Raw genomic sequence first — 12,060 nt, 5'->3', positions numbered from 1 at the left:
CAAGTCCCCAGCACCCACACAGAAGCTGGCATGGCCGAACCTGCCTCCAAGCCTTTGGTGGGCTGGGGAGGGGTGGATCCCGGGGACTTTCTGGACAGCCAGTCCAGCTGAACAGTGAATGTTAGGTTCAGAGAGGCCCTAATGAAGGAAACAAGGGGAAGAAGAAGCTGGAAGATGCCTAACATCATCCTGTGGCCCCCACATCCACTATACAGACATCTGCACCTCAGTCTTAGACATAGACACAGACAGACACACACACCGACAGGCATAGACAAACAGAACATACACACGCACACATATACAGATGTAGACAGACAACACATACACAGACACACACACACGCACACACACACAGATGTAGACAGACAATACATACACAGACACACAGACACAGATGTAGACAGACAACACATACACAGACATACAGACACACACACACGTACACACACCCACAGACACAGACACACAGACACAGATGTAGACAGACAACACATACACAGACATACAGACACACACACACGTACACACACCCACAGACACAGACACACAGACACAGATGTAGATAGACAATACATACACAGACACACACACACACACACACACACACACACACATACACAGAGCCTCCTTCCCTATCTTCTAACATCTTAGAAATAGCAAAACATTTAGGATCATAGGATAAGGCAGCTTAGAGATGATTGGTTTGTTTAAGAGAATAGATTCTCTTGTGGATTTCTGACTTCACCAGCAAGCTTTGGTTATGTTTTCTCATAGGTCTTCCTGTTTTATCTTAGTATCTAACTCGCTTCCCTCCTTCAGATCAGAATCAAGCGCTGCGGCTCTGTCTGGGCAGCACTAGCGTTGGGGAGCAGTATGGAGCCATCTCTGCCCTCAGTATCAACAACGACTGCTCAAGACTCCTCTGTGGCTTTGCTAAAGGACAGGTAAGACGTACAGTTTGGTTTACCCTCAGGGCGATGTGGAAATAAGACCCGAACCTTTTAGATCTGTATCTTGAAGAACAAATACATGTTACGTGTTGCGAGGTGGTGCGCATGCCCAAGGCTTGCTAGTGTGACCTTTGTCTTATGTAGATCTTTAAAATAATTGTCACTGACTGAACTAGAATCTTAGCTAGCTTTTATAAATGTATCCTCTTATGGCAGTAGTACTTAACTGTGGTTGCTTTCATTTAGTTTTTGATGAGCGTGTGTGTGCGTGTGTGTGTGTGTGTGTGTGTGTGTGTGTGTGTGTGCATGTGTGTGCACGCGCACACACATGTGCTCCAACACTTGGCATTTTCATATGTGCATAAGTGTGTACGGATTGAACGAAGCTTCTCATGGTTACAAAGCAAGTGTTTTACCAACTGAGCCACCTCCCCGCCCTCCGTGGCCACTTAAACTCACTCACATTGCTGTGTTCCTGGACAATAGCTTTGGCATTTTTTTCCTCTGTGGTGATAGGTCATGGTTTCTCTCATCCCCTGATCGTTCCCATCACAGCTGGTTTGATGTGATGCCTTTTGTACATTTTTAGTCTGTGCCTAACAGATTGACTTGTGGGGAGCCGTAGAACGTTAGCAGGTAAAGCAGAAGGCGGGCGGTGAGGACGGAGTAGAGACGCAGGCTCTAATGCGGTCTCAGTTTGTGGGTGTGTTTAACCTGATGACTCTCTGCCTGCAATGTTTATAGATGAGGAATGGGTTACTGCAGCCAAAAGGCAGGATACGTAAGTCCAAAAGCAATACATTTGTTTTTAAAGCCTTTGCTTGTCTTACAGATCACCATGTGGGATTTGGCCAGTGGGAAACTTCTCAGATCAATAACAGATGCTCATCCTCCAGGGACCGCGATCTTGCACATCAAGGTGACAGCTCCCCCTCCTTGTGTTAACCATCTTCGTTGCTAGGCCTCTGTAGCCACATTAAATATTTTGATAACCAGAAACCCCTAGATTTATTTAACACGAAGTTGAACATTATTTGGTGAACCCAATGAGGTATTTTCTCAAGTTAAAAACCAGAGATGGGCTAGCATGAGCACGCACAGCTTCAGCTTTAGCCAAAGTCCAGCAATAAAGAGCAAAGAGGCCAACTCAGTTTAATCCCATAGTAGGCGTTTGGCAGCAGAGAGGCAGTACCTTGCTAAAAATTCATCTGGAGATCTTAAATGGTCCCTTTACCTTGTTCAATTGGCCAAGATTTTATTGTGAGTGGTGTATGGCTGCCCGTCGTTGGGCGGTGCCCGAGGTTCGAGGCGCCAACTGTGGAAGAGCCAGGGCTCGGAGTATATTTAGCAGTGAACCGTTTGGTTTTTTTTTTTTTTTTTTTTTCAGGCCTCTCTAAAGGGAAAGCGAGAAGGCCGGAGTATTGTTTTTTTTTTTTTTTTTTTTCCTTTTTCACTCTCAGGCCTGAAAAGCATAAAACTGACTTAGGTAACAGGCTTCATTTATAGTTCATGTGAAGCCTGCCTTTTCATGCTGGCAAGCCCATGTTCGGAAGCATAAAAGGTAAAGGACTGTATCAAGGGGATTCTAAAACCGGCTCTTGTAGATTTAATCATGTGCATACTTGGTTGCTTAGCTCTGCAGTTCTCTTATCCACACACACATGCTTTTTAAAGCCCGTGGCATCTGGAGCTTATAGATCTGCATCTAGGTTGGTTACAAAAGTCTTCCGTGACAGAGCAGCGCTAAAGCATTTGGTAATGATGAAAACCGCCAAGATGAGTCAGAGACTCTCCTCTCCCCGCGCGTGAGGCTAATTTATCTGGACCTCCTTTTCTACAGCATGTGCCAACTCCTAATGGCGTTGTTGTCCGTGTATGTTTTATCTCCCTTAGTACGTTAAGATCTTTGAAATCAGAATCCGTTCGTCACTTATCTTTTTTTTTGCCCATAATAACTGCTCAATAAATGTTTGCTTGAAGTCATAACTAGTCTTTTTATAGGGGGGAAAAAAAGAGATTATTGGGTGATACAATAAGAAACAAAAGAATTATAGGTGTATAAAAAAAGGGAGGAACACAGTCGAGATTAAAGCACAGTTCCAGGAGCTGTGTTGTTTGCAAATGGCTTCAAAGTAGGCTTTGCAGACACTGGCATCTGAGAGGGATGTACGTGCTTCAGCGTAACTGGAGTCAAGGACTAGCTTGCCTTTGAGTAACTAGCTCAGCCTTCTCCAGACAGTCCCATATCATCGGCAGCCCAGACTTGGGCCATGTATGTTAGTATGTGTGTCTAATTCTACAAACGTGCTTCCTTACCGGTCTTTTAAAAGTGCAAACACAAAAAGGAAAAGTGAAACAGAAACACGAGATCTTTCTTCTCCTGCACTGGAGCAGACATCTCACACACATCCACAGACATGTGCCTCTCCCTTGGCTGTGCTTCTGGGCTCTGGGAGCAGGGACAGGGACTTGTTTGTTATGCTGGTGTGGACCTGAGGGAGTGCCGTACAGCTGCCTCCCGTGTCTCAGCGATATCTGAGTAAGAGTGCCCGGTTCAGAGTGAACTTGAGGTCATTCGGGCATTGTGAGACAAGTCCCTGTAAATGACACAAACTCCATCCTTTCCTTTAGCATCTGGTAGCATTTACCATAGCGTACCTCACCTTAGAACTGTCTCACTGCGGAAGCCGTTATTCTGAGTTCCGCAAGTCAGGTTACAGTCATTCAGACAGACTCCTAAAAATGGTCAGGGAGAGACCTGTTTAGGAAGAGTTTATAGTAGATAAAGTGACTGTGCCCCTTGACCACTCAGAACACTTACTCAGACAAATTTATTTCCAAAAGACCGTGAGAATCTTACTCGTGTCTGTCTTTATGAAGTCACCGATGGCGGTGTGTCTGTCTGATCCTGCCTATGTAATATACCAGTTGTAAACCTTAATGTAAGGACCAAGAAAGAGCACCAGGGTTTTACCAACCGAAGTTAGTTCCTTTTCCTTTTATCCTGGTGAAGGATTGTCTTACTTTTTAAAACAAACGTTACTTATTGTGTGTGTATAGCTGGGAGGGGCATTTGCTATGCTATGCTCGTGGACCTTGGGACAGCCTGTGGGAGAGCGTTCTCTGCGTTTACCATGAGAGTCTCAGGGGCAGATAGAAGAACTCTTGTCATTAGGGCTGGTCATGGGCTCCTGTGCCCTCTGGGCCATCTCACCCCCGTTTTGCTTTTAGAAAGGCTCACTTATTTAAAGATACTGAGTTAATATTAATGGAAGTAATGGTGGTTGGTACACTTAGAGTGATGAACAAAATCTGGGTTATTTTAGGTACTGAATGTGTATTTTGTTTTCAAACTTTGTAACTTTTTCCTCATGATCTACGCTTGTCTGGTTGCTTTAAGAAAGTAAAGTCCTTCTCTGTTTAGTTCACAGATGATCCAACTCTTGCGATTTGCAACGACAGTGGAGGCTCTGTTTTTGAGCTAACATTTAAGTAAGAGACTAATGGACCTTTGTTGAAAAATGGAAAGATTAGCTGTTTAATGGTTTGAAATTGAACGTGGAGAAGTCTGGAAAGTCCAGGTGTCTGCAGATAGGTTCTGGCTCTGTTACAGGTGCCTGGGGAGGTTATAAAACATGTGGGAGTCTAGACCTGGTCTCCACAATTTCATCTTGGGTCCAAACTGGGATTCTAGATTCTGACTCCCTTGGGGGGACTCTTCTGTGCTGTCAGGCTAGAGTCTGTTCTGGATAGTTCACTAATTTTAGTTTAGGCTCCAAGCCCATTTGCTTATAACTGTAATGGTTAGGTACAAAAATGGTTTTCTTGTCTTAGAATTGCCCCGTTTTAGTTCTTGAGTAGGAGCAAACATTGTCTTAACTGCCTGGAAGAATATTTGTGAAGCTGAGGATTAAAAAGTATAGAATATAATATATAATGTGTATTTTGTTTCACAAATTCTCAAGGTTAATGTCTATATTTGTTTCTTACATTTTTTTCGTAACTCCTTAAATATGAGGCAGAAAGTAATTGCTAAGGCTGCATGGCTCATTTACCTGGCTCGTGTCTACCGAGCACCTCCTGTTTCTAGACAGCAGAGCTAGGGACCAGGAAGGCCCTCACTCTTAACAGAATAGCTGGGGTGAGCATAGGGAGACAGGAACAGACAGACAAATAAATGGCGTGACCTCAGTAGGCTTACATGCGTGAGGAGACAGACCGTTGTGCAGGGAAGCACTTGGGTGTAACTCAGGAAGGCTTCCGTAGGAAGTGACACCTGAGAGGAACCGGCTGAGAGATCAGAGTCAGCAAGTGAAAACTACTGGAAGTACTCCAGGCAGACCCGTGCACACAAGCCTAGGAGGTAGGCACAAGGGGGGACACAAAGAAGCCAGCACTGCTGGAGTGTGGCTGCCAGGGATGACAGCGGTCAGAGAAAATGAAGACAAGATCTTTCAGAATTAAGACATGGGTAAAGAGTTTGGGCGGGGCAATGGAATGACCTTACTTGGAGAGTGGCAGATCTGTCCTGAGGAGTGAAAAAATGCTGCCATCCTGTGGGTCGTGTGGCTGACAGTGTCTGCCGTCGGTCAAGGTGGAGGGGAGAGTGTCTTGCATTATCTCTGAATCGATTGTGAATGTCTTACGTTTTCAGGAGAGTCATGGGCGTGAGAACGTGTGAGTCTAGGTGTCTGTTCAGCGGCTCCAAGGGTGAAGTCTGCTGCATCGAGCCCCTGCATTCCAAGCCCGAGTTGAAAGACCATCCCATCACACAGTTCTCACTGCTGGCCATGGCGTCCTTAACAAAGGTAGGCGTGCTTAGAAGACAGAACCCTGAGCTCTAGAGACTTTGAACTCCGTTTGAGACTCGCAGGGTAAATAATGAGAATAATATGCTTTCTCCTCTAGATTTTGGTCATTGGGTTGAAACCGTCCCTGAAAGTGTGGATGACTTTCCCCTACGGACGGGTAAGCACCACTCTGTTTTGTCGGCAAAAGGAAGGAGCAAGTCAGGAGGATGGAGGGAGTGATCTGCAGGGCGAATTCTCTGCAGTCGTCTAAAAATCTAGCTATGGAATGGCAGCGAATTCCCGAAGGCAGTGACTGGGAAAACCAAGCAGGATAAAGTGGCATTTAGGAGACATTAGGATCTACCTGGTGTCTTTAGTGTTTGAAGCTTCTCTCATGGACAGAATATTCAGCGTCTGTGTTTAACTTGGACTCTGTGCTCTCCGTATCGCTGCCCCGCTGCTTTGCGGGTGCACCTGCCTTCACTCACGCATTTTCTTAGTTTCGAGGTCAGTAAGCCACCCTCACGAGGTGGAACACCGATGGGCAGTCGGTGTGTGGAGTGCAGTGACCCAGAACACCGTGAGTCAGCGGTGCCGAGGCAGGGTTATGCCCTCTGTGAGTGGCCACACTCCTCTGTAAGGTCACCGTGGACTGGGCTACGCACACTTCCTGTGATTTCTGACTCTTGACGTCTGTCACTTTAGACGATGCTGTTATTCAGGGAGTGCAGATGGTTTTAAGGGTTTTTGCTTCTGTGGATACGGGCAGCCACACAGCATAATCAGAAAAGGTTACTTTTGTACTGAACGTGTAGAGACATGCTTCCTTGTCACTGCTTTCTAAATGAGACAGCAGAGCACGTGTTTGCACAGCAGTCACACTGAATTGTTAACTGTCGAAGACACGATTTAAAGCACATGGTAAAGTCCATAGGTTCTGTGCGGATATTTGCCACTAAATGTAAGGAGTGAGCCTGGAATAAGTCCCCACGGGTGTCCCAGCTTCCTTTACTTTTTCTCTTGATGCTGTTTGTAAAAGAGTTGGCATCCTCTTTGGAAGGAGATAAATGCCATGGTCTTAGTTGCTTTTGAATTTCTGTGAGGAGACACCATGACCAAGGCAACTTATAAAAGAAAGCATTTAACTGGGGGCTTACACCTTCAGAGGATAGTCCACGGCCGTCATGGTGGGGCGTGTGGCTGAAGACAGGCGGGCATAGTGCAGAAGCAGTTGGTGAGATTTTTACATCCCATCATAAGTTGGAGGCAGAGACACACACACACACACACACACACACACACACACACACACAGAGAGAGAGAGAGAGAGAGAGAGAGAGAGAGAGAGAGAGAGAGAGAGAGACAGAAACAGACTGGATCTGGTGTGGGCTTTTGAAACTTCTAAGCCCTCCCCCAGTGACATACCTCACCTAACTAATCCTTCCCAAACATTTCCACCAAGTGGAGACCAGGCAGTCAAATATATGAACCTGGGCTGAGGGTGCAGTTCTCACTCTAAAACAGCCATGGAGAGTGAAGACAGAGCCATGGCCAGAGAGCAATAGCCAAGATACTGAGGGAGATGGCTCCTGGTTCCTTGCTGGTGTTTCCTTGCTGGTGTGCTGTCCTACTTCAGCACCACGCGAGGCAGGTCTGTCCTTCCGGACGGCAGACCGATAGGGATTATCATTAATGTTTCTTAGGTCAGCCTCATTGGCTCACTGGGATTTTGTTGCGATGTTTGCATCTACTTGTCTTATTGATGTTTTCATTCACGAACATTTCCAAAGAGAGACGTCGAAAGTTCCTTAATGAAACACTAGTATCCTTGCCATCTAACTCCACTACTGTCATTTTTTTTTTCTTTTTCTTTTTTTTTTCAGAGCTGGGGACCGAACCCAGGGCCTTGCGCATGCTAGGCAAGTGCTCTACCACTGAGCCAAATCCCCAACCCCTACTACTGTCATTTTACTGTGCTTCCCATTACACATCTGTGTACCTACCCAGCGAGATACTTCAGTTTCTTAATAGATTTCAGGGTAAAATACAGAAACCAGCATCTTCCACCTTGGGCATTAGCTAGAGTTCCATATTTGTTTAGGTTTTGTTGGTATTCATTTATATACAGTACATGTACAAATCTTGACTGTACATTTGTTAAAGCTGTACAGATGCTTGCATTACAACCAAACTCCAGCCAAGATAAAAATCATGACCCTCACCCCAGGCCCTTCCCTGTGACCGTCCCACCAGTCCCTGCTCATTGGAAGTCTTGTGGGGAGTTGGGAGGGTTTTACAAAGCGTAGTCAGATGCTATTTTTAAGCAGATTTGTTACTTTGTCGTTGTGCCTGTCTACTGCCGTGAATACTCTCCCATCTCTTCTTTTCCACAGATGGATCCTTCCAGTGTCCCGTTGCTGGCCTGGCACTTCGTGGCAGTGAGTAACTGTGTGAATCCCATGCTTGCCTTCTGCAGAGGCGACACTGTTCACTTCCTCCTGGTGAGTGAGCCGCAGTGGGATGGCGGGTCTGCCGTAAAGCTTCATCAAACCCTTCTCCCACAGACTCGCTGGTAATTCAATGCTGTGTCAGAAAAGTGTGTAGCCTGTTTAATTGTATTTAAGGCTTTAATGTTAAAAATGCAAAAGCTTGAACTCTCTTGGCTCTTCAGTCCTCAGGGTTTACCTCTTGGTTCTTTCTCCTTCGGTTATCCAATGATGAGTGGTTTGTCTGTTTGTGCGAATTGCGCACGCGTGATTGAGAACACGTGTGTAGTAATGCAGTCTGTACGTGTGTGTGTGTGTGTGTGTGTGTGTGTGTGTGTGTGTGTGTGTGTGTGTATTGACTTGCTGGAGAGCGAGTTCGTTTGCACAGGAAGCCCATGAAGGCGGTAAGACACGTTCTCTTATGCAGCTTATGCGCTGTTTGAAGGGCAAACCCAGAGTTACTGCCGCAGAGAACGGCTGAAGCTCTGAGCTGTTTGGTGAGAACTGAAGTTGTTGACGAGAGCTCATAGAAGCAGAGTTTGAGAGATTCGTAAGCTTTAAAGCGCGGAGGGAGACAGTGAACGTCAGTCACAGCTCAAGCATGTGTTTGTGTAGCACACAGGGTGTCTTACTCAGTGAGGCCAGCACGCCACCGTGCACCTTACTTCTCCAGCCAGAAACCTTCCAGGTCCTTTCCCCCTTCAGACAGTGTCCCGTGCGCTCTCCCACGTGGTCTTCACACCTTTCCTTCTGACCCCTCCGTGGTCGAACGCCTCCCCAGTGTAAACCGCACACGTGTTTGTCCTAGACTCCGCATGGCTTCCCAGCTTGTCCCCTCACTCACACAGACACCTGTCAGCAAAGCTCAGCGCTTCCCACTTGTCCTGGGCCCGGTCAATGCTGCCTTCTCTGCCTCCCTGAACCAGCTCTGCTGGTCATGACATGTGAGCACACATAAACCTCGCCTAACCGCTCTTCCTCACTAAGCTGAGAACTGAGCCTGGAGGCTGGCCCTCCTGTTTCACTAGCCTGGGGCAGCACCTGTGTGTACAGGGTGGTCGGTGGAGCCGATAGTGGGCAGATGCTCTAGGTTCCTAGGTAAAGAAAGCGGTTACGATGTAATTAAATGTCAGTTCAGTCTACAAGCAGCACAAATAGATTGTGGCGTGTAGGTGCTGTGCACTTATACCAAGGCTCGAGTGATGCCCTTAAGTATTTCAGAAGAAAGGCAAGCCTCTCGTCAGCCAGGGCCTAGGAACAGAAAGGCACCAGTCAGAGGCCACTGTTTGGGGGAGTGAGGGAACATTCAGGAAAAACTCTCGTGCAGAAAACGATTCATATTCCAGCATGCTGAGGTAGACATGAGAGGGGAACTCGCAAATGTTTCTCACGGATGCCAGCGAGCAGACAGCGGGGTGAAGAGCAGAAGATTTCAGGACAGAGAGGGAGAAGGGCTGCAGACCTAAAGAGCATCACGTAGTAACTGTTAGGAGCACAGCAGCTATGGCCATTGGTGTGTGCAGACAGGTTTAGCCGCGTTCACATCTCAGAGGTTTTTGTGGTCCTTGTGTCAGTTGTCCTGTGACCTTTGACATGTGGGAAGGTTCTGCATCAAAGTGGGTTCTCACTGTGGGGCAGAACTGCCTACCTCATAGCAACTAAGCAGAAGGGAGGGGAGGGAGAGAGAGGGAGAGGGAGAGAGAGAGCGAGAGAGAGGGAGAGAGAGAGAGAGGGAGAAGGAGAGAGAGAGGGGGGAGAGAGAGAGGGGGGAGAGAGAGAGGGAAAGAGAGGGAGAGAGAGAGAGAGGGAGAGAGAGAGAGGGAGAGAGAGAGGGGAGAGAGAGGGGGGAGAGAGAGAGGGAGAGAGAGAGAGGGAGAGAGAGAGAGGGAGAGAGAGAGAGGGAGAGAGAGAGGGAGAGGGAGAGAGAGAGAGAGAGAGAGAGCGAGAGAGAGACTGATTTCTGTCCAGGAACCACTATGTCTTGAAGATGCTATGCCCCCCCACCCCACTCCCCCATAAGTAATGTCACAGGCCAGTATTTAGCACATGGGTCTTTAGTGAAGACTTAACCACAGTACTATTTTCTGGGCACCCATGAAATGCAGAGGAACAAAAGGCAAATGGAAGGTGGTTCTTGTAAAAAGTAAAGGGGAGAAGGCAGAGGGACGCTCTCTAGGAGGGGCGGAGCCTTTGGGACAGTATCGGTCCCGAGACAGTGATGGTGGAAGGCAGACTGGAGAGTCAGACACTGGACACAGAGCGGTTTGCAGGTCCTTGTCAGATGTCTGATTAGCAGTGGAATGGGGTTGGGGCTCCTTGATAAAGAACTGGGTTTCCAGAAGAGCAAAGTCTTGCAACCACAGTGCTCGTCTGTGAGAGGAAGAGCGTGGCTAATGTCTGTGAGAAGCAGACCTAGGGAAGTCTGTTTAGGGAATGTTTTTGTTTTTGAAGACAACGTCAAGTATGTTTGAGAGCAGAGGAAGGAAGCAGATCTTTTAAAGGAGCAATTGGATATGCTAGAAAGACATTGAACAGGTTGGGGACAGGGATGGGGTATAGTTTGTTGGAGGAGAGCTGTAGAAAACCTCTGGCAGTAGGTGGGGCTGGGATCCATCTTCCAGTTAATGAGACACTTGGTACCCGAGGCACATAAAGCACAGCTGGGAAACCGAGAGGGGAGTGACTCCCTCCGAGTGGCCTCAGCTGTACAACTGAACCGGTGGCTAGAGCACGCACGCTCACAGGCACGTGACAGCGAAGAGGCCGGGGTACTGGGCCAGCATGCGAAGAGATGGGACCAGAGGGGTGGGAAGGAACCAGCCTTAGAAGAAAGGCATCTGCCGTAGTACGCGCAGGGTGGGGGGGAAGCGCATGCTGAAGTGGATGTTAGGGCCTCAGATGCCAGCTGAACCTGCTGGAACCTGCGGCTGCTGCTCCCTGTCTCTGCTGGAGACCGTGTGGCAGTCGAGGTGTTTTTTCACTTACATAACAATTTCTCACACAGTATTTTCGTCTTAATCTATACTAAGTGGGTATTGTAGGCGGAGTGCAAACATTTGAAAAAAATTCTTTCAAATAATATTTGATATCCGGGCCATCTTCATTCTCATCATCAGGTTAAGAGAGATGAGTCTGGCGCAATACACGTCACCAAGCAAAAGCACCTTCACCTGTACTACGACCTGATCAACTTCACTGTGAGTGTCACTTAGACCGTATCCCTGCTTATTCCGCCCGCAGGGAAGGGTGGAGCTTCCCTCAGTGTCCTAATACCCCAAGGGGGAGTCCGGGGTTCAGAGCCCAGGTCTCTTCAGCGGTTACACTGTGTTGTATGTGGACATACGTGTGCTTTTGAGCTTCTCCTAAAGGATGTAGGGTGCTACTGTTCTTTTCTTGTGACAAAAAACATTGCCAAGTTTTCTCTCTACCTTGTCTCTTAGTGCTTAGGGCGTTTTGGTTTAAAAAAAAAAAAAGAGACTTCTTTCTGATTCAGATTTTATGATTTCTTCAGTAAAAAGTCTGAGTTTTTAATCCTTCAATCATATATAATATTTTAGGATATGTAGTTGGTATAGTCGGATTTTAAGAAGTATTATATGATGTATAAGCTTAACTGTGTAACACACTTTCAGTTAAGTCTTCCTAAGTCACTCCTCTTGGCCCGACCAGCACTATGAGAGTGTACCACCATGCCTGGCCCACACTGCTCTTTTAAACTCACGAATACTCTATTGATTCAGAAATACATGTTGAACATCATGTAGTTACCTTTCTATTGCCATGACAAAGCATTATGACCAATGCTTTGGACTGTAGAAAGCCTTTGGGAGT

The 12,060-nt window shown here is 47.1% G+C and overlaps 1 protein-coding gene across 4 annotated transcripts in view; it reads left to right on the top strand.

Annotated features, from left to right (window-relative positions):
- Vps8 (VPS8 subunit of CORVET complex) overlaps positions 1–12,060 on the top strand; it is a 223,458-nt gene that overhangs the window by 34,914 nt on the left and 176,484 nt on the right. For all 4 annotated transcript variants that reach the window (XM_087575759.1, XM_087575760.1, NM_001427620.1 and 1 more), the window contains 7 exon segments: positions 823–947; positions 1,786–1,872; positions 4,378–4,445; positions 5,608–5,761; positions 5,862–5,921; positions 8,137–8,244; positions 11,346–11,426. In XM_087575759.1, the coding sequence (XP_087431885.1) occupies positions 823–947; positions 1,786–1,872; positions 4,378–4,445; positions 5,608–5,761; positions 5,862–5,921; positions 8,137–8,244; positions 11,346–11,426 (683 nt within the window).

This window comes from Rattus norvegicus, chromosome 11 (assembly GCF_021556685.1).
Source record: "Rattus norvegicus strain SHRSP/BbbUtx chromosome 11, alternate assembly SHRSP_T2T, whole genome shotgun sequence".
Lineage (NCBI taxonomy): Eukaryota > Metazoa > Chordata > Mammalia > Rodentia > Muridae > Rattus > Rattus norvegicus.
Note: the sequence above shows the minus strand (reverse complement) of the source record. Positions and strands in the feature narration are given on the sequence as shown.